The 22,330-nt window shown below is 40.2% G+C and overlaps 1 protein-coding gene across 7 annotated transcripts in view; it reads left to right on the forward strand.

Moving 5' to 3' along the window:
• The window catches only part of LOC101992219 (ankyrin repeat and KH domain-containing protein 1), a 118,328-nt gene extending 97,394 nt beyond the window's left edge, over positions 1 to 20,934 (forward strand). For 4 of the 7 annotated variants that reach the window (XM_013349515.2, XM_013349518.2, XM_013349516.2 and 1 more), the window contains 9 exons: positions 475 to 624; positions 913 to 2,513; positions 8,299 to 8,472; positions 9,766 to 10,020; positions 11,197 to 11,345; positions 12,533 to 12,697; positions 15,922 to 16,031; positions 20,322 to 20,492; positions 20,625 to 20,934. In XM_013349515.2, coding sequence (XP_013204969.1) covers positions 475 to 624; positions 913 to 2,513; positions 8,299 to 8,472; positions 9,766 to 10,020; positions 11,197 to 11,345; positions 12,533 to 12,697; positions 15,922 to 16,031; positions 20,322 to 20,492; positions 20,625 to 20,628 — 2,779 coding nt within the window. In that variant the 3' untranslated portion in view covers positions 20,629 to 20,934. Of the gene's footprint in view, positions 1 to 474; positions 625 to 912; positions 2,514 to 8,298; positions 8,473 to 9,765; positions 10,021 to 11,196; positions 11,346 to 12,532; positions 12,698 to 12,956; positions 13,456 to 15,921; positions 16,032 to 20,321; positions 20,493 to 20,624 lie in introns of those variants that run through there. The other 3 variants (XM_013349517.1, XM_005355964.3, XM_005355966.2) reach the window with 3 other exon arrangements.
• Positions 20,935 to 22,330: the final 1,396 nt, after the last annotated feature.

The following is a 22,330-nucleotide window of genomic DNA, read 5'->3' on the forward strand; positions in this document are numbered from 1 at the left end:
GTGAGTCAGTGATCTCCCACTAGCTCAGGTCAGTTGATTCTGGGGTTTCCTCATCATGGTCTTGACCCCTTTGTTCTGTGTGTGTGTGTGTGTGTGTGTGTGTGTGTGTGTGTGTGTGTGTTTGAGAAAGAATCTTAATAAGTATCTCTGGCTATCCTGGAACTCACAATGTAGACCAGACTAGCCTCATACTCAGAGATCCCCCTACTTCTGCCCCCCAAGTACTAGGGCTAAAGGCATGCACCACCATGTCCCACTTAGGATTTTTGTTTTAAATTGCAATTTAGTTTTTAATCTAGTTTTCCTCAACTAAATTCAATACAATAATAGTTTCTAAAATAAGAATTTAATTAAGGATCAAGAATATTCTAAAAAATTCCATCAATATACTTAGACATCTTAACTTTTTATTTCAATATTTATTATTTAAAGATGTTAGATTTCATAAGCTCATGGGCAGTCTTCATTTTATAGGTCAAAGAAATTATCTGTTCCAGCCTCAGTGGTGTCCAGAATAATGGGAAGAGGAGGATGTAACATTACAGCAATACAAGATGTTACTGGTGCCCATATTGATGTGGATAAACAAAAAGATAAGAATGGAGAGAGAATGATTACAATAAGGTAACTGTTATAAAGTGACAGATATATTACTAGTTTTGAATCAAAATTTTATAAGAAGCATACTTTTAGTAGATAGGAATTTTATTTGAGAGTTAGGATATAGCTCAATGGTAAATTTCTTGCTTAATATATATTAAGCCCTGGGGTCAACACCAGGTGGAAAAGTTGAATCATAAGATTATCTAGGGAAAAAACAAAATGTATTGTAAAAAAAAATTCTGTTATAAAAAAGATTACCTAAGGTGTGTTGTTTTTCATATTGTTGGCCTTATTTCATTTGTTCTCCAGGGGTGGTACAGAATCAACAAGATACGCAGTTCAACTTATCAATGCACTTATTCAAGATCCTGCAAAGGAACTAGAAGACTTGATTCCTAAAAACCATATCAGGACACCTGCCAGCACCAAGTCCATTCATACAAACTTCTCACCTGGAGTAGGCACCGCAGCAACTTCTAGCAAGAATGCATTTCCCTTGGGTGCTCCAGCTCTTGTAACATCACAGGCAGCAACATTATCTACCTTCCAGCCCACTAATAAACTTAGCAAGAATGTGCCAACAAATGTGCGATCTCCTTTCCCAGTTTCTCTTCCCTTAGCTTACCCTCATCCTCATTTTGCTCTGCTGGCTGCTCAGACTATGCAACAGATTCGCCATCCTCGCTTACCCATGGCACAGTTTGGAGGAACCTTCTCACCCTCACCTAACACTTGGGGACCATTCCCAGTGAGACCTGTGAATCCTGGAAATTCAAATAGTTCTCCAAAGCATAATAATACAGCCCGTCTACCTAACCAGAATGGACCTGTTTTACCATCAGAATCTCCTGGACTAGCTACTGCCAGCTGTCCTATCACTGTCTCTTCTGTGGTTGCTGCCAGTCAGCAGCTATGTATGACTAATACTCGGACTCCTTCATCAGTCAGAAAGCAGTTGTTTGCTTGTGTGCCTAAGACCAGCCCTCCAGCAACGGTGATTTCCTCTGTGACAAGCACTAGTAGTTCCTTGCCTTCTGTCTCCTCCACATCTACCACTAGTGGACAAGTTACCACCACATTTATACCTGCAACTACTCCTCAAGTACAACTTTCTTCACAAAAGACAGAGTCTTTCTCTGCCATACCACCTCCCAAAGAGAAAGTATCTACACAGGACCAGCCTTTGACAAACCTATGTACACCAACTGCAAACAGTTGTAATAGCTCTGCCAGCAACACCTCAGGAGCTCCAGAAACTCACCCATCCAGTAGTCCTCCTCCCTCCAATAATACACAAGAGGAAGGACAGCCACCCAATGTGTCTGATTTAAATCCTATGTCAATGCCTTTTGCCTCTAACTCAGAACCGGCTCCATTGACTTTGGCATCACCTAGATTGACCACTGCTGATAATCAGGACACTGGTAATTTACCTCAGTTAACTGTACCAACACCTCGAGTTTCTCATCGAATGCAGCCCAGAGGTTCTTTTTACTCAGTGCTACCAAATGCAACTATACACCAAGATCCCCAATCAATTTTTGTTACCAATCCTGTTCCTTTAACACCACCTCAAGGCCCACCAGCTGCAGTGCAGCTTTCATCAGCTGTGAATATTATGAATGGTTCTCAGATGCACATAAACCCAGCAAATAAGTCTTTGCAACCTCCATTTGGCCCAGCCACACTCTTTAATCACTTCAGTAGTCTTTTTGATAGCAGCCAGGTGTCAGCTAACCAAGGGTGGGGAGATGGCCCACTGCCCTCAAGAGTTGCTGCAGATGCCTCTTTCACTGTTCAGTCAGCTTTCCTGAGTAACTCTGTACTTGGACACTTGGAAAATGTGCACCCTGACAACTCTAAGGCACCTGGCTTCAGACCTTCCCAGAGAGTTTCTACCAGTCCAGTTGGTAAGTCATTAAGTATTGTAGTTAAATATGGGGCTGTTATAACTCACCTTCTAAGCTAATAAGTACTTATTTTGTACTTAATATTGCATAACCTTAAAGAAATGCTTTAAAGCGGCCATATATGTAAATCACATAAAATAAGCTATTTCATTCTTTTGTATTTCTGTACCTAACAGTAAGGAGATTATACCTTGTATTGGTTCAGTCTTTTGGAAGTTGATGTTCATTAATAAAAAGGATCCATAGCATACCTCAAGGATTCCAAATTTATAGATTTTTTTAAAATCATAATGATTATTTGTTTTTCTGATTGAAAACATTAGAACTGCACATTGCTCCATCATTCATATTACTTTATATTACACTAATGTGCTCAGTATCTTTTACATCATTAGGTGCAGCTATGGAAGAGATTCTGGTCATGTGCTAACTCAATAGATTTTTTTTTTTTTTTTTTTTTTTTTTTTGTTGGAGACAAGGTCTCCTTCTGTAGCCACACTGGCCTTAAATTCATAGCAGTGTTCCTATATCACCAGAGTGCTGGGATCATAGGCATGAACCACCGTCTGGCTTTGACTTCTTGACTTAGAAATTAGATGCTGCTGTGGTGGAGAAGGGGCTCTCAAAGCTCCTGCTGCTCTCTATTGGCAGCCAACAGATTCTAAGAGAGGGGTAGGCATAGCATCCAGTTGTATACCCACTGGTGAACCCACCAGGCTCAGATAGTTCCAAACTCAGGGTCACGCAAATGGCCCCAGTAAAATTTTGTAGGACATTAAATAAAACCCAATGAATATGTATAGAAGATTTGTATAGAAGATGTGGGGTTGGTTGGGTTAGGAGTGAAATAATTGATTGACAAAGGGAGTGTAATAATGCATTTGATACTTGTATGAAATTGTCAAAGGAAAAAATAACTATTAGCTACTGATACAATAAAAAAAATATGTAGATGGATTGGCAGCCAGTTTTGACTTTGGAGATATTTGAAAGAGGAAATCTATTTCACAGAGAATAAGAACAAAATTTCAGTCCAGTCTGTACTATACTGAAAAATGAGAAATTTTTAATGTCTGAAATTATTTCGAAACTTAAGGTAAAAAAAAAAAACAAAAAACATCATTTGAGAATTAGGTTTAGTAGCATACACCTGTAATTGCAACACTTAGGAACTGAGATAGTAGAATCAAAAGTTCTAGGCCAACCTGAACTACATATCAAGATCCTGGGTACTAGAGAGAGCAGTTAAGAGCACTAGCTGCTCTTACAGAGAACCCAGGATTCAGTTCCTACCACCCACAGCAGCTCACAATTATCTATAACTCCAGTCCCAGAGGATCTGGCACCACTTTCTGGCCTCCATAGGTACCAGGCATGTATATGGTGCGCAGACATACATGCAGACAGAACACCCATACACATAAATAAATAAAATTAATTTTAAAAAATGAAATAAAAGTCTGGTGACCCACAGTAGTGATAAGGAACATGCAAGCAAGGCAAAACATCCAGATACATAAAAACAAAATGGGCTGGAGAAATGATTCAGTGGTTAAGAGTACTGACTGCTCTTCCAGAGGACCCAGGTTCAATTCCCAGTACTCACACGACAGCTCACACCTATCTGTAATTCCACGCTCTGACACCCTCACACAGCCATACATGGCAGGCAAAAAAAAAAAAAAATGCACATAAAATAAAAATGGATAAATTATTTTTAAGAAAATAAAGCCAGGCGGTGGTGCATGCCTTTAATTCCAGCACTTTGGAGGCAGAGGCAGGTGGATCACTGTGAGTTCAAGGCCAACCTGGTCTACAAGAGCTAGTTCCAGGACAGGCTTCAAAGCTACAGAGAAACCCTGTCTCAAAAAACCAGTAGTAGTAGTAGTAGTAATAGTAATAGTAATATTAATAATAATAATAATAATAATAATAAACAAAATAAAACTCTTGGGAGTTGGAGAGAGTCAGCTGTTAAGAGCAATATCTCCTCTTCCAGGAGATCTGAATTCAGTTTCCAGCACCCACATCATATGCCTCACAGCTGCCTGTAACTCCAGCTCCATGAGATCTGAAACCCTCTTCTGGATTCGTGTGCACATACACAAATACACACAAACACATAATGAAAAAAGTATTGGAAGGAAACACTACTGCCACTTAACATTCTTTTCTAATTGGGAAACTGCTCTTTAGTCCATGGTGCCCTTTTGATAGTTGTACACTACTAGCTTATGTTGTTCTGGATATGTTGTAGCCTTAACTTTTATTTCAGATATGTTTAGATTTACTTGTCTTTTCAGAGAAACATTGCTGTTATTTTTCAAATATATCTATAACCTTGCAAAACTATTATCCAAACTATCATGTACATATTTCTTTTTTCCTTTCTTTTCTTTGTACCTTCTTTCCTTTTTTTTTTATATTTATTTATTATGTATACAATACTCTGTCTACATGTATGCCTGCAGGCCAGAAGAGGGCACTAGACCTCATTACAGATGGTTGTGAGCCACCATGTGGGTGCTGGGGATTGAACTCAGGACTTTTGGAAGATCAGGCAATGCTCTTAAACTCTGAGCCATCTCTCCAGCCCTCCTTTCTTTTTTTTTTTTTTTTTCAAGTTTTCTAAGACAGTTTCACTGTGTAGCCCTAGCAGTCCTGTGACTCACTCTATAGAGTAGGCTGGCCTCAAACTCACCTGCCTCTTCCTCGCAAGTGCTGAGATTAAAGAAGGCATGTGCCACTATTGCTTTTTTCTTTTTCTTTTCTTTTTTTTTTTGTAAATAAGCATCTATTTTGACTATTCTATTCACTTTGGGAAACTAGTAGAAATTTTCAGAAACCTCAGTGTGAAAGAACTCACTGTTAGTGTGCTCAGAGCTTAATAGAGAATATTTTTCTTTGATTGTCCTTATGGGGAGAAAATGATGGGGGGTATATAGTCCTGCACCTGGAGACTAGAGGATAAATGTCAGATGTCCTCCTCAGTAGTTCTCCAGCAATTATTTCTTTTATTTTCATTTATGTATGCATGCATATATGTGTACCTTATGCAAGTACTCTCAGGTAAGAAAAGAATGTCAGATTCCCTGGTACTAGAGTTACAGACAGTGTCAGTCGCCAGCAATAGTACTGAGGACTTCTGATCGATCTCTTGAGTTCAGTCCCTCTCTACTTCATACATACATACATACTACATTTAGTCTTTGTGTCTGTGTCTATGTGTCTGCCTCAGCACACATGTAGAGGTTAGAAGACAACTTAGAGGAGTTAGTTCTCTTTCCCCAACATGGGTTCCTGAGATGAAAACACAGATATCATTAGGTGTGATGGCAAGAGCTCTTGACTGCTTACCCAATCACCAATCCCTCTCCTCCTTATTATTTGAGACAGGATCTCTCACTGAACCTTGAGCTTAGTAACTTGGCTAGTCTGGTTGGCCAGCAACCCCTTGGGATCCTCTTCAGTGCTGGGGTTACCTATTCATTCTACTGAGCCTGAGTACTTGGGATCAAATTCGGGTCCTTTTGTTTATACAGCATGTGCTTTACCAACTGAGCTATTTCTCTATCGCTCTTTTCATGCTTTTTAAATGGATTTGTGTATTATATACCAAAGCCATTTTCCTTAATGATGGGGAAATCAATTCTTTAAAAGTATCTTCTTAAGATAATTTTTGATAACTTTTTATGTTAATAATTGTTGTCGGGAGTTTCTGTCCTGCCTGGCTCCCGCAATCATTAAGTCCCAAAGAAATCATACAGAGGTCTACATTAATCATAAACTGATTGGCCCATTACCTCAGGCTTCTTATTAACTCTTATAACTTACATTACCCCATTATTCTTATCTATGCTAGCCACATGGCTTGATACCTTTTTCAGTGAGACAGTCACATCTTGCTTCTTTTGTGGCGGGCTCACAACTGCAGAGAGAATGGGCTTTCCTCTTTCCCGATTTCTCCTGTTTCACTGACCTGCCTCTAGTTCCTGTCTGGTTATCCTGCCTATACTTCCTGCCTAGCTACTGGCCAATCAGCGTTTGTTTAAAATATAATTGACAGAATGTAGATCATGGTCCCACAGATAATAACTACTTTTTTTGGCTGGACATGGTGGTTTATGTCTATAAGTATAAAACCTGGGAGTCAGAGACAGGCTAAGTTCAAGGCCTTCCTGATCTACATAGTGAGTTCCTGGCCAGTCAGGGAAAAAAATAATAATTTTTTAAAAAGAAAAAGGCTGGAGAGGTGTTTTAGTAGGCAGTTTAGAGTATTTGTTGCTCTTACAAAGGTTCTAGGTCTGATTCCATAGCAGCTCATAACTCCAGTTTCAAAGGATTCAACATTTCCTCCTCTTTTTTTTCAGATGACAGAGCCTTTACACCTATAACTCTGACTGGTCTGGAACTCAAAGAGAGCCACATGTCTCAGCCTTTCTAGTGCGTTACCACGTCCAGCCTCCCTCTTCTGACCTTTGAGGGCACCAGGCATGCATGTGGTGTACATACATACATGCAGGCATAAACGAAATAAACTTAAAGTAAAATAGCCAGGCAGTGATGACGCGCACCTTTAATCCCAGCACTCAGGAGGCAGAGGCAGGCGGATATCTGTGAGCTCGAGGCCAGTCTGGTCTACAAAGTGAATTTCCGGGACAGCCAGAGCTACAAAGAGAAAACCTGTCTCAACCCCCCCACCCCCCATACACACACGGATTGATTGATTGATTGACAGACAGACAGATAGATAGATAGATGGATAAATAGATATAAAGCTGGACATGAGTTTAACTATTTGTGAGCTGCCAAATGCCTATCAGCATTCCTACTACCTGAGTTCAATCGCTAGAAACCACATGGTAAGACCAAGAGAACCAATTCTCAAATGCATATTCTCCACACATTTGTGTTTTTTTTCACACATTTGTGTTTTGTGCACATAAAAATAAATAATTTAGCTAGGCAGAGTTGGCGAACACCTTTAATCCTAGCAGTCTGGAGGCAGAGGCAGGTATATCTCTGAGTTCAAGGCCAGCCTGGTCTGCAGAGCCAGGACAGCCTGGGCTAAACAGAAAAACTCTGTCCTGGAATATATAAGTCAATAAATAACTTAAAGACAAAAATTCCTTGTTCTGGACTGGGAATTAGTACCTACCTATAATCTTTTTCTAGAAGTTTGTCTCATTTCCCTAATACACTCACTAGAGAAACCAGTGAAATTTTTAAAAAGTACTAAATTTAAATTTATACAAACTAATAGAAGCGATTATATAATTTGCAGTTTTTGTTTATGAGAATACTAAAATTAATACTTTATTGGTTTTTTTTCTTTGTGAATAAAGAAACATTAGTAAATTTTGTTGTTCATCTTCATTGGAAATCACTATAGCTTTACAAGTAACTAGCTTTACTTAAAAAAGTTTCCTCAAAAGAGAATGCATACATTATTGGGCAAGTACCACTTAGATATACACAAAATGATCTTATTTCATGTCCCATTCAGTAACAAAAGCTTGAAGATATATTTAGAACATTACTTCAGATGAACTTCTACTTTGAAACACTGAGTTCACTTTCATTTAGTTAGAGATACTGGGTGATATTCTTCTGATCATAAAAGATTGGATTTGGCAATATAGTATCATATACGTGAGTTCATTTTTCTTTAATTTATGAAAAATATGCCATATGCTTCTTTATCTTAAAAAAAAATTAAGTAAGCCTTCAGCTTTCCATTTTAAAGTCTCAGCTAATTGGATATCTTGAACCTGTTTTATTTCAGGGTTGCCATCCATTGACCCATCAGGCAGCTCTCCTTCTGCTGCTGCTCCTCTGACAAGTTTTTCTGGCATACCAGGGACAAGGGTTTTCCTCCAAGGGCCAGCACCTGTCGGGACTCCGAGTTTCAACAGACAACACTTTTCTCCCCATCCTTGGACAAGCGCCTCAAACACATGTAGGAATCCTAGAGAAACTCTTCGCAAAAAATCTTGAATAAGCTATTAAGCCATTTGATTATGGGTACATTATGTAGTGGTTTTAGTAAAATAAGAAATATGCAGATACCTGAGGTTTGTATGTGATCAAACTAAAATGTTTCCTCTGGGTCTTTGGATCAAGAATCCATGATACACATAGTAGTTTACAAAAGGCCCCTGTGAAGGACAGCAGGGTTGTGAAATTACTCTGAAAAGAAACTAATTGTAGGTGATCCTTCTGACATAGTTTCACACTTATTTTTGCATTTTGGGGATGTATTTATTACCTTTTATAGATGTACCTTTATTTTTACTTATTTCAATATTTAGAGCATGTGAATTATTTGGTCTCACATAATATATGATATTCTCCCCCACTGCCTTGTTCTGGAAATTGAGCTCTGGCCCTTGCACATAACTAAGTTATTTACCACTAAGCAACAGCTTTTTTTTTTTTTTTTACATAGTCCATATTACCTTTTCATTTTCTTTATTTTTTTGAGACAAGATTTCTCTATGTAACCCTGGCTGTCCTTGAATTTAGTATTTAGACCAGACTCATCTCATACTCACGAAGATCTGCCTGCCTCTGTCTCCCAAGTGTTGGAATTTAAGGTGTGCACCACAACACCTGATCTGCATTAGTCTTTGTGACAAAGAAAACTACACATATTACAAGTTCACTGAAGAATCAAAGTTATCACTTAAATTCTAGAATGATTTTAACATTTAACTTCCCTTCCTATAGAAAAAGAGGGCTATAGAAATGGGAGAAAATTAGCTGGGCAGTGGTGGTGCACACCTTTAATCCCAGCACTCAGGAGGCAGAGGTAGGCAGATCTCTGTGAGGCCAGTCTGGTGTACAAGAGCTAGTTCCGGGACAGGCTCCAAAGCTATGGAGAAACCCTGTCTTGGAAAACCAAAAGAAAAAAAAGAAAGAAAGAAATGGGAGAGAATTAACAAATACATGAAATACATAGCCTTAGTAAATGTAGGATATAATTATGTTTTCAGAGGATTATTTAGTATAATGATAAATTCTTTTCTAGCTTTGTCCAGTTCAGTTGGAAAAAGCCTTACAAGCTCTTTATACTTAGCTTCAGGCAGAAGTATTCTAAACAGTGGTTATAAAAATATTTTCACTTGAATTATCGTTTTAAATGAACTTTTCTTTACAGAACGTATGTTGTTGGAATATATCTTTACAAGGTTTCTCATATTTCTTTAGTTTTTATATGTAATAAAACAATAGAGAAATATTTTGCCACCAGGTGACTCTCCTATTCCATCTGTTTCTTCGGGATCATCTTCACCTCTTTCAGCCACTTCTGCACCACCAACTCTGGGCCAACAATCAAAAGGAAATAGTGCCAGTCAGGATCGAAAGATACCTCCTCCTATTGGAACAGAGAGGCTGGCCAGGATTCGGCAAGGAGGATCTGTTGCACAAGCTCCTGTAGGGACCAGTTTTGTTGCTCCTGTTGGACACAGTGGGATCTGGTCATTTGGTGTCAATGCTATGTCAGGTACCTTTCTCTCTTTCTGCCAAGACATTCTGAATATTATAAGAGTTTGTCATTAAAACTTAATTCCTAGTGATAGGGGAAGAGGGGCTAGAGAGAGGACTCTGATAAAGAGCACTTGTTGCTCTAGCAGAGGACCTAGGTTCAGTTCTAAGCATCCAAATGGCAGCACATAGCTGCCTGTAACGTAATTCCAAGGCTTCTGATACCTCTTCATTCCTTTGTGGGCTCCTGCATGTAGGTAGTACACACACATACATGCATGCACATAGACACATAAAATTAAATAATTTTCCCCCAAAATTGAATTCCTCAAAGATGTCTATATTGGTACACACATACTAACACTTCAGAGCCTTAGGAGGATCACCAATCTCAGATCACCATGAGTTACACAGGGAGTTCAAGGTCCAGTTTGAGCTGTTGCACAGTGAGGCCTTCTCTCACAGACCAGTGAGTGTTGATACAGCCCTAAAGTAGAGCGCTCACCTTGCACACAAAGCCGTGGATTGGCTCTCTGATAATGCACAGAAGCAAAAAGTTTTTAACGCACACACAGACACAGCATACCAAAGTGTAAAAGAAGAAGAAAAATCCTTAGTTTCTATACTTAACATTCAGTGAAAGAAAGGGATTTATAGCTATGAGGGATTCATTTCTACCCTAATCTAGAATGTTATTTGAGATGATACGTAGAATTGATCAGAAGTAAAAGTTTCAGCTGGACCTGGTGGTTCAAGAGGCTGAGGCAAGAATATTGACGTGAGCTCCAGCCTAGCCTAAACTACTAGACTAGGTTCCTTTCTCAAAAGAAATATGACCCAAAGCATAATTGCTTTCTGTCTTAAGGCTTTCAGTGCAGAATAGTTTGAGTTCTTTCACATCAGGAGTTGGGGAGTATGCAGAGGCATTTACCTGGTTTTCTAGGAACTTGATTTTTTTTTTTTATTTGATTGATTAGTTATGGCTTGCCAGGGTGTGGTAAATGTTGCAAGAACTCTTGAGAAGAATTATTTTGATATATATGTGGATCTCTCTTTGAGTAGAGTCTACAGAGTGAGTGCCAGGACTGTTACTCAGAGAAATTCTGTCTCATAAAATAAGAAGTAACAAAGTGGTAATATTTTATTGTTTTATCTAAGCCAATACTAAACATTATTTTTAATTCTTTTTTTCCAGAAGGCTTATCAGGTTGGTCACAGTCTATGATAGGGAACCATCCAATGCATCAACAATTGTCAGACCCAAGCACATTCTCCCAGCATCAGCCAATGGAGAGAGATGATTCTGGAATGGTAGCTCCCTCTAACATTTTTCACCAGCCTATGGTAAGTGGCTTTGTGGGCTTTTCTACAGTGAGTTAACATGCATCATTGTAATTTTGATATGTTGCCAGCCATTGTAGTCACTGGTTAAGGAATAGTTTATGAGGAAATTACCCTTTTGCTTCTGTGACTGTCAGATCTATTGTTCAGTTTTAAGAGTGGGTACTCTTGTCTTACAGTCCTTCTAAAACACCTGAGAGATATGAGTTCTGCTTTGTTTTCTGGGCCACACATTTGAGAGAGGTCTCTATCCCCTAAAGAACTGGCTATTGGGGCTGGAGAGATGGCTCAGAGGTTAAGAGCACTGACTACTCTTCCAGAGGTCCTGAGTTCAATTCCCAGCAACCACATGGTGGCTCACAACCATCTGTAATGAGATCTGCTGCCCTATTTTGGTGTGCAGGCAAACATGCAGACAAAACACTGTATATACATAATAAATTTTGAAAAAAAGAACTGGCTATTGGATTCATTGTTCTTTTGTGCACTTACAGTTTCTTGGCTTCCATATAGCCAGATTATAGCTGTAAATGCTCATACAGAATTATACTTATCTTTTTTTTTTTTTTTTGAGATAGGGTCACACCATGTGATCCTGACTGGCCTGGAACTTATTTTGTAGACCAGGTTCTCCTCAACTCACAGAGATCCACCTGTCTTTGCTTAGGATTAATTTAAAGGCATGTGCCGGGCGGTGGTGGCGCATGCCTTTAATCCCAACACTTGGGAGGCAGAGGCAGGCAGATCTCTGTGAGTTCGAGGCCAGCCTGGTCTACTAGAGCTAGTTCCAGGACAGGAACCAAAAGCTACGGAGAAACCCTGTCTTGAAAATCCAAAAAAAAAAAAAAAAAATTTTAAAGGCATGCACCTCCATACCCAACTACTCTTTTCTTATAAGTAAAACTGTACTAAGCAAATTGAGTATATTATATTTTCATCCAGTGTGGGGACGTTTCTAATAATTTCAAATTGGATTAGTTTTGGTTTGGTTTTGTTTTCTTTTTCTCCTCTCTTATTGAAAAATATTGCAAATGCAGATGAAACACTTGATTTCTCAATACTGTGCCATGATATACTAATAGAATCCTCTGAAGTTATTTGAATAAAGAATTATAAAGAGGTCTCAGCTGGTATTAATGGAATCATTATCTGTCATTTCGTAATTAAGGCTTCTTTCTCTGCTGTTTTAGGGTCTGCCAATTTCCATGTATGGAGGCACCATTATACCCTCTCATCCTCAGCTTGCTGATGTTCCAGGGGGCCCACTGTTCAATGGACTTCACAACTCAGATCCTGCTTGGAACCCTATGATAAAAGTTATCCAGAATTCAACTGAATGCACTGATGCTCAGCAGGTAAAACAGGCTTAAATCTCTTCTACTTTTCAGATTTGTCATGTGACTCTGAATTTGATGGGAAATGTAAGGTCTGAGTAATGACTATTAATCTGAATTATGTTTTTCATTATCAAAATGATGATTCTAAACATTCTATTTCTTATGTGTGTGTTCTTCCTAGGCAGAAACAGTGCATTGCCATTGAATTTATATATTCATTTCACAAATATGTAAAGATTCCTAATTGGAAATTCCAATTTTTCCTCCCCCTTTTCAGATTTGGCCTGGCACGTGGGCACCTCATATTGGAAACATGCATCTCAAATATGTCAACTAAGTTAGAAGGTCTTTACTCTTTAGCCTTGTTTGGGAAACCTATGACTTTGGAAGGACTCTGGGGTTTTTAATTTTTTTTTTTTTTAATGTGCCTAACTAAAATATTCTGAGGCTTTAGCAATGGAAATTTGATTGCCCATTGTGTAAGAACAAATTGATTTCCTATCCCACCTGAGTATGTTCTCTGGTTAGTTTAGCCATTTTTGACTTGAGATAAGATGAACCTAGTGCTTTTGGCTAAACATACTGAATGCTACTTGTATGCAGAAGAGAATTAGATGATTACGTTTCAACTTTTTAGGGTGGTAAATACATGTATAATTGTTTACATGCTTTAAAAAATATGAGTAAATTTCTTGTCATATAGTGGCTCTACTTAATGTAGCCTGTATTAATGTGAAATATTTACCAGAATATTCAATAAAAAAAAAATGAACAGTGTTTAGAAGTGGGGTGTGATCCTTTCAGTGGTCATGAAGATTCCAGCCAATCTACAGTCATATTAAATTAGATTGCTAATGCTGTATTTATTTGTATCATGCTTTTCACATTTAACATTGTAGAGTCTATTCTTAGACAGCCATAAAAAGCACTGTTAAAACTTACTAGCTACTTCTTATTCTCCTGTCTCGCACCTTATTAAATATGAGGGTTTTTTTTTTTTTTTTTTGGTTTTGGTTTTTCGAGACAGGGTTTCTCTGTGGCTTTGGAGCCTGTCCTGGAACTAGCTCTGTAGACCAGGCTGGTCTCGAACTCACAGAGATCCGCCTGCCTCTGCCTCCCGAGTGCTGGGATTAAAGGCGTGCGCCACCACCGCCCGGCAAATATGAGGGTTTTTAAGCCTTTACAGTTTGTGTTAGCTGACATTAGCAAATAGGCCACTTGGTAGGTTTTGCTCTTTATGGATCATGACTACTAAGGCTTTCCATTGAACAGATTTAGGGATACCCAAATCATCCACTTTGGGTTCCTTTGTGCTTCTTGATTTTTGAATTGGAACATAAGAAGTGGAGGAGTTAATCAGTTATACTGATGAATAACTGAGTAATATTTATAAATCAGTGACTAATGCTGTGTTTAGTCCCATGGACTCAAAAATGAAAAGCCAATATGCTAAACAAATCAATCACAAAAACACTAAACTAAGTTGGCTAAACCATACACTGTGTACAATGGAGAAGGAAATTCTCCTACTAAAACATATCATCAGTTTTTTGTTTGCTTGTTTGGTTGGTTTTGGTTTTGTGAGACAGGGTTTCTCTGTAGCTTTGGAGCCTGTCCTGGAACTTGCTCTGTAGACTGTGCTGGCCTCGAAGTCACAGAGATCTACCTGCCTCTGCCTCCCAAGTGCTGGGATTAAAGGTGTGCACCGCCACCACCTGGCTCAGTTGTATTTTAATGTAGTTCAATATCCAGCATTATAAACAGTATTTAAAAGAAAACATTTTGGGGACTGAGAGGAAGCAAAAAGAGAATGCACACGCAAACACACACAAGCAACAACCAAGAGCAGAGAATCATGCAAGCATGATTCTTACTCTAAAAGCAATTAAGAATTCTTAATAATCTTTGCCTGGGTTCTAAGCCATCTCCCGGTCAGAAATATGCTATTAGTTCTATGTAAGATATAACTTGGTTCTTTGGTCTTCCACATCATTTTACACGTGAGAAAGCTTCCTTAAGCGCATTTCTTATTTTCTATTTTTGATGAATTTGGAAAGTATTACTGGTGGGAGGTTTACTGACTTTATAGTGGTCATGTAAAATCTTCTCGAGGCCATCTCGCTCTAGGGCAGAACAGTCCTTTAGATTGCCTACATATCTTGTTCTTTCCTCTTATTGATAACAGAAACAATCACTTAAAATTAGTGAAATGAATGAAGCTGCTCTTGATGAAATAGAGAAAGGTAATCTTAAGTAAATTACTCAGTAGAACAAAAAAAGTGAGTTTTATTCTACATTAACTTTTTGTAAAGTATTTGAATGATCTCGGGATCCTTAAATCCATTTCTAATCCTTGAATACAACAGAAGAAATTCTGTCTCAGGTCAGAAACTAGAACCCATAAAGAGAAAGGAAGGAGAAAATCCCCCTAGAGAATTAGGAAGAAAGAAGAAGTGTGCAGGAGGAGCCCTGGGAGACGCTCCTCCCTTCCCTTTTGTCAACATCACCCTCCTTTCTATTTGAATCTTGGTAACCTAATCCCAGCCCTATTTTACTTGCTATAATCTCTTCTTCCTCTTCCTGCCTCTTCCTGACATTACTTTACTGCTATTTTACCAACTTGAACATTGGATAAAACCTAGCTCAGGTAAGAACTTGATTATTTTCAAAACATACAAGGGATGGAGGGAGGCAGAATGGGTACAGTGGAGTGAGAGTCAAAGGTCTAAGTCCTATTTTCATTTCTGTCATTTACAACTCTGTGACTTTAGGCAAGTTATCTCATTTTTCTGGGCCTCACAATCCCCATCTGAACATGAAATCAATCTTAAATTAACCCAGAGGAGTCTTGTGGTTATAACACAGATTTTTTTCTTTTTCTTGTCAATGAAAATGTATGGATTTGGGAATACTGGAAAAAATGTTTACAGTTCTGAGGTTTGGTTCTGATCACTGGAATCAAAGGCCTTCTATTCTGGAGACCAGTATTGATTTGGAAATTAGTGGAAACAGAAGAAAATGTTACACATTCATAGTGAGCCCTTAAGTTTTAAAGAAACATCCTGCGAAGTAAGGCACATGTCAAATCCCATGAGAATAAAAGCTCTTCAAAGAATAAAACTGTATCTTCAAGGTTTCTGGATTCACTTCTTTCAAGTAGTGTTCAGTGTAATAAAATTATTGATGTTTTAGAATCCTTTAAAACTGTTGTGGCTACAGTGTGCTGACTTGCCCTTTTATAGGCCAGTGTGCTTTCTTCAGTCCCTGCTCTCAAGGGGGAAATTCCATCACCTCAGCTAACCAGACCAAAGAAGAGAGTTGGACAGCCAATGGTGACCTCTTCTAACCAGAGGTAAGAAATCTCAAGCCTTATGGTTTCTGTTCCTCCTCCCAACTGGAACACTACTACACAAGAGGTCTGTCCTTGGTTTGAGTTGGCTTGTAGAAGCAGGAGAACAAGCATGAGTTCAAGCTAATCAGAGTCCAGTATGGTGTACACCCCTGGACACCCATCACTTAAAAAGTAGAGGTAGGGGATCAGGATTTTAATGCAAGCCTCAGCTCCATGAAACGCTTATCTCAACACCACTTATACCTCCCCAACAAAAGGCCCAAAGGTTGGACTTCATACCTGATTCTTTCCTAGTGTTGAAGACCTTTGGACCACATTGTAAACTGAGAAGAGACAAACAAACCTGTGGAAAAACAGCTTCAGAACATCTTGTTCTGTGACTAGCAAGAAGTACTTGTACCAAACAATACAGCTGGTCATATCTTCCTAGAGGACCCTGTCCTGGGGTGAGGACTGTGATGATGTTGCATTTTCCATTTTGTGATCTGGCAACTGACCACAGGCTAGATCTTTCACGTTCACTCTCTACTTTAGAAAATGAATGTGGAAATTCAAGTGTGTTAATACCACATCCAATAAAGGTCATAAAGCCCAGCATAGTGGCCTGTGCCTGAAAGTTCCTCCTAAGGTAGAAGGATCACTTGAGCCGAGAAGCTCAATACCAATCTGAACAAAATAAGAAATCCTTCATATCAAAATAATAATAGCAGACATGAGCCTGGGCTTCAAGATATAAGAGGGCAAGATCATGAGCATGTTAGCTGATTTCGAACCTGTCTGTGAGAACTTTTCACTTACATACGTGATCCACCTGCCTCTGCCTCCCCAGTCCTGGGAGTAATGGTGTGTGCCACCAAATCCAACTTGTTTCACTTTATTTTGGTGGTACTGCTGGGAATTCAAAGCTATTTACTTAAGTGGCAGAGACCTGGCATTCGCCTTATAGGTTTAATTGTATCTCTGGTAGTTAATCCTAGGCATAGTTTTTGTTTTGATATTTTGATTGGTTGTTTTTCTTTCTGAATCAAATAGTAATTAATGTTAAACCTGTGACGTAAACTTCTGATGCTTTATCCAGGTTATGCAGTTGTATGGGTGTGGAGTCTGGCTTTTTTTTTTATAGTTTTCTAGCCCTGCCAACCCATTGTATGTTATAGGAATAACACTGGCTGCTGTTTTATAGTAGAGATTCAAAGAAGGAAGACATCACTTCACATGCACCTTTCTCGAAAAACTCTAGAATTTGTTTGGGTTTCATTTTCATTTTGACGATGCTAGGGACCAAACCCAGGACCTCAGGCATGCTACACAAGCACTCTACCAGCTGAGCTATATCTTCAGCCTCTATAATTTTTATGTTGCCTCACTATGTAGACCAGGGTGGCCTCAAACTTGAAGATCTGCCTGCTTCTGCCTTCCCAGTGCTGGGACTAAAGAATGTGCTACCACATATAGCCTGCCCCTTTATTTCTACTTGTTTTTTCTCAGTTTGTTTTGGTGAATCACTTTAATTAAATATTAGTATGTAGACCTCTTTTTGCACTACACCTTCTCAGATTATAGCTTCCCATACTCTTGTGTTTCATTTCTGAATAAGTAGGCAGTCCCCCGCTCCCGAACCAGTTGTTACAGCTCCTTATAGCGCTCTGTCTTGTTACTCTGTACACAGTATTCATTACTTAATATAAGCTATTCTCCTGTTTGTTTCCCCTTTTGTAGTTCCAGCTACCCAAGATTCTCAAAGCATGAGATTGGGAGTTACCCTAGCTTACCTCCATTTTCCTTAGCCTGTCCTTGATCAGATCACTTCACCTTCCACCTTTAAATTTTTATTACAATTATTGGGGAGAGGGACATACACATGTCATTGTGCCTATGAAGAGGTTAGAGGACTGCTTGCAGGAATTGGTTCTTTTCTTCCACTTCATGAGGTTGGAGCTTAGATCATCAGGCTTGGCTGTTAGTGCCTTAATCTGATGAGCCATTTCACTGGCCCCTACTTTGTTGTTCTGTATATCTGAATTTCCTCCATTTCTGTCTCCATTGACACTGCCCAATGGACTCATTTTCAGAATCACCATCCTCTCTACTCCATGCCCCTAATCTTAACCATTAGGCTATTTTCTCACTTTGTTTAAAAGTTGAAATTGTCGAGACAATTACCCAGTCTGCTTAGGCATGCACCACTTTTTAAGAGACTCCAATACCTTTTGGGGAACAATAAAATATATGCACACCTGCTACCTGGAATGTGATTTTGAAAACCTGCAGCTTCTGCATTAACAGGAATTGTCCGCCATATCAAGCTCAGCCAGGCTTGGTGGTGCATGCCTTTAAACAACGTTCAGAGGTAAAGGCAGGTAGATCTTTAAGTCAAAAGCCAGCCTGATCTATGTACCAACTGCAGGCCAGCTAGATCCTGTCAGGCCAGTGAGATCCTGTCTAAAATAATAATAATAATAAAAAAAACAATACTGTCCACTCTGTCAAACCTATCTTTGTTCCTTTCCAGAGAGCTAACAGGCTAAGCCTTCCTCACCAAGTCCATAGTTAGCTATGTCCATCAAAGGGCTGACCTCTGCACTCATGATGTCTTGGCTACAGCTTTCCCTGTTCCCATCCCCTAGTTTGCTGAACTTTGAGTAGACCTGGTATCACATTCAAAAAGCCTATGATTTCCTGTTATGCTACAAGGCACTACAAAGCTGGGCTGAAGGACCCAAACTCTAGTCACTCAAGATCTGTGGGCATGTTTCCATCAAAAAGCTTGGTTAATAAGTACATTACTGTCTGAAACTGTTGGAAGAAATGGGTACAACCGTACCTCCCGACATCCAGGAATAATTAGCAAATAAACTCTCAAGTCAAAGCAGATCCTGAGAGCTCCTAGGCAAGTGGGCGGAACCCTCAGGCTGAGTGACTGGCCAATGGCCCACCCCGGGTGTGACGTATCCTAGTGGTGTTGCCTGCTGCCACACGTGGTCAGCTGAGACTGCCTGCACTTCAGACCTGTTTTCCCGGGCTTTCAAGGCACCCGCTGTTGCCTTCCTGCTGCTCGCTATGTCTGCCTCTAGAAGTTGCCCTATTCCAGGGTGTCGAGATGGGCTCTCAGATAGCTACAGCACCACGCCGGGGGGTACACTATGTGCCACCACCCCGGGAGGTCAGTGGGCAGGGCAGGGGTTTGTGCTCTGTGGGGCAGTGTGGAGGGTGGAGTGGGGTGGACCTTGGAATTGCTTCTGCAGGGTTCTCCAAGGTATAACATAGAAGGAGACTATTAGAAAATAGTTTACAAAAAAAAATAAATAAATAAAAGGCAGTGCTTTTTAAACTGCTTATAACAGTTCATGTTGTGGTGATTCCCCAGCCATACAATTGTTTTTATTGCTACTTCATAACTATAATTTTGCTACGGTTATGAATCATAATGTAAACATCTGCAGTTTCTGGTGGTCTTAGGCAACCCCTGTGAGGGGGTTGTAACCAGAAATAGGTTGAGAACCACTGCAATAGAAGGTGACCACAACAGAAAGCGAGTATTATGTAGTGATTGCAGCCCTGGGTCATGAGTTGCTGTACTGCCAAACGGGTTTCTGCCATGTGGAAACAGAAGGGAGCCGCAAGAATAGGGCAGGGCTCATCAAGGACACTGTTGGCCATTTTCTCATGGGTGAGGCTAGCCCTAAGGGACTTAGGGGGTAAGGGGGCATGTTTTCCAAGGAATGCAACTCTCCTTTGCAAGAAGTGAGAACCCAAGAGGCTATGCTGGATGAAATTCTTAATGTTTCAGACCTTTTTGGTGAAAGGTTGGGCAGTTTGGCCCCACTATATATACCAGAGCAACAAGATCTATGAACTGTAGACTTAAAGTACCTGAGGTTTCAAGTGTGGTGTTCCCTCTCAAGACTACCACCACTGTCGTAGCCCAGAGTACCTACAGACTAGCTAGATGTCCCAACTTGCCTTGAGGTTGCTTTTTTTTTAAATATTTATTTATTATGAATACAATATTCTGTTTGTGTGTATGCTAGCAGACCAGAAGAGGGCACCAGGCCCCATTACAGATGGTTGTGAGCCACCATGTGGTTGCTGGGAATTGAACTCAGGACCTCCAGAAGAGCAGTCCATGCTCTTAACCTCTGAGCCATCTCTCCAGCCCCCGCCTTGATGTTGGTTAGACTGAACTTGGTTGGACATGTCTTTTGTGGTGTGACCTGCCAGCTGAATCCTAGTTGGGCAGTAACGTGTTCAAGATCCTGGTTCTTAACTTCAGCTCTTATTCCTTCACAGGCACCAGGATCATCTACGACCGAAAGTTCCTGCTGGAGTGCAAGAATTCTCCCATTGCCCGGACACCTCCCTACTGCCTCCCTCAGATTCCCGGGGTCACAATTCCCCCAGTCCCACCCTCCAGGCTGGAGCTGCTGAAGGAACAGAAGCAGACAGAGGAAGAGACAACCGGTAAGAAAGTAGGACTAGCAATTAAATGCCTTTGTAAAGTAGAGTTGGGGCTCAATTCCAAGAGGGGTTCCTGTGCTAACTGGGCTTACAAACACTTAAGTGAGTAACTGTTCTCTTGACTTCTCTCCCTAGATGACGAACAATTTGAAATGGACATGTAATCTAGTGCAAGATGACCTGTGTGGAGTTACGGATCTCTCATGCCACTGTTGCCGCCACCTCTGCTAGGGTATTCAAGGGCAGCTGGCCTCATCTAGTCTGGAAGAGAGACTTGTTGGTTCTGGGCTTCCTTTAGCTCTGAGGCAGCTGGACCAGGGATAGCAGTGGACACTTGCCAAGGCCTCAACTTTCTCTGGTCTATACATATTCCTCCCAAACCCTGGCCCTCAGAGCTGGCACTGGGGAACAGAATATGTCACCTTCTGGCTGCTTAGTAAACATTCAACGAAATGCCATGGCTCTAGTGTTCTCCTCAGTGCTGAACTCTCAGCTATACAGCTGAGAGACCCAGCAGGCCCAAGTCTGTTCCCAGCTCCCAATGGCCCCCTTCTTGCAGCATTTAGGGCTTGAGGCAGGCTGTGAGAGAAAACTGCTAGAGTTGCTAGGTCATAAAGCACAACAGCTGAGCCTTTCCAGGAAGTGAGGGCCCTCAACCCCATCCATTTGTAATGTGCACTCCTAGAAGAGATGCTGTTTCAGCTAACACCCACCTCAGTTTCTCCCCTGCCTTTTCTTCTGCTTCCTATCGTTTTAAGTACCAATCAGTTCAATTCTGGAAACCTTGCATCTTCTCAGCATAACCACCAGTACATTTCTGGTCCCAGCTATTTTTTTTTTTTTTTTAAAAAAAGTGTTAGAAAAGATTGGGAGAAGGGTGCTGGAGAAATAGCTCAGCAGTTAAGAGCACTGGTTGCTCTTGAGTTCAAGTCCCAACAACCAAAAATATCTCACAACGTTCTATAATGGGATTTGATGCCCTCTTCTGTGTGTGAAGGCATGTATGTGGACAGAGCACTCATATACATAAATAAATCTAAAAGATTAGCCTGGTGATGGTGGCACATACCTTTAATCCCAGCATTTTAGAGGCAGACAGAACTCTGAGTTCAAGGCCAGCCTGGTTTACAGAACAAGTTCCAGGTTATTCAGGGCTACACAGAGAAACCCTGTCTCAACAAAAACAAAAAGGACTAGGGCTTACACTGAAACAAAAATGAAGCAACAGCTTGTTTGCCTCATTTAGTAAACCTTTGTTTGCCTCTTTAGTAAACCAGATAATCTTGACCTCAGATATCAGTAATCTAATCTTTGTTGTTGAAACAGAATCTCAACACAGCTTAAAGTGGCTTCAAACTCAATATATAAGTGCAGGGTAACCTTGAACTCCTCTTCCTGCCTCTAGTCTCAAATATTAGGACCATAAGTGTGTGCTATTACACCCAAAAGAAATGCAGGCATCTGGTCTTTTTTCTCCTTCAGTTTAAACAGCAGAAACAACCCCAATCACTGATTGTAAAAACAATACACCAAGAATACAGCAAAGGGCATGGTCTCTTCTGACCACAAAGTTTCTAGCTATTTGAGTCTATTCTTAGGCTGAAATGAAAATAGCCAACGAAATGAAAATAGCCAACAACACTGTACTATGTTAAAAAAAAATGTGCTTTTCAGTCTAATTTTGAGAAAAACAGGTAGCAATATGGCTATACCCATCAAGGCCCTTCTTGATGAATGGAACAAGGAATAGCCGGGTGGTGGTGGCGCACGCCTTTAATCCCAGCACTCGGGAGGCAGAGGCAGGCGGATCTCTGTGAGTTCGAGACCAGCCTGGTCTGCAG

The sequence above is a fragment of the Microtus ochrogaster genome, chromosome 18 (genome assembly GCF_000317375.1).
Source record: "Microtus ochrogaster isolate Prairie Vole_2 chromosome 18, MicOch1.0, whole genome shotgun sequence".
Taxonomy (NCBI): domain Eukaryota; kingdom Metazoa; phylum Chordata; class Mammalia; order Rodentia; family Cricetidae; genus Microtus; species Microtus ochrogaster.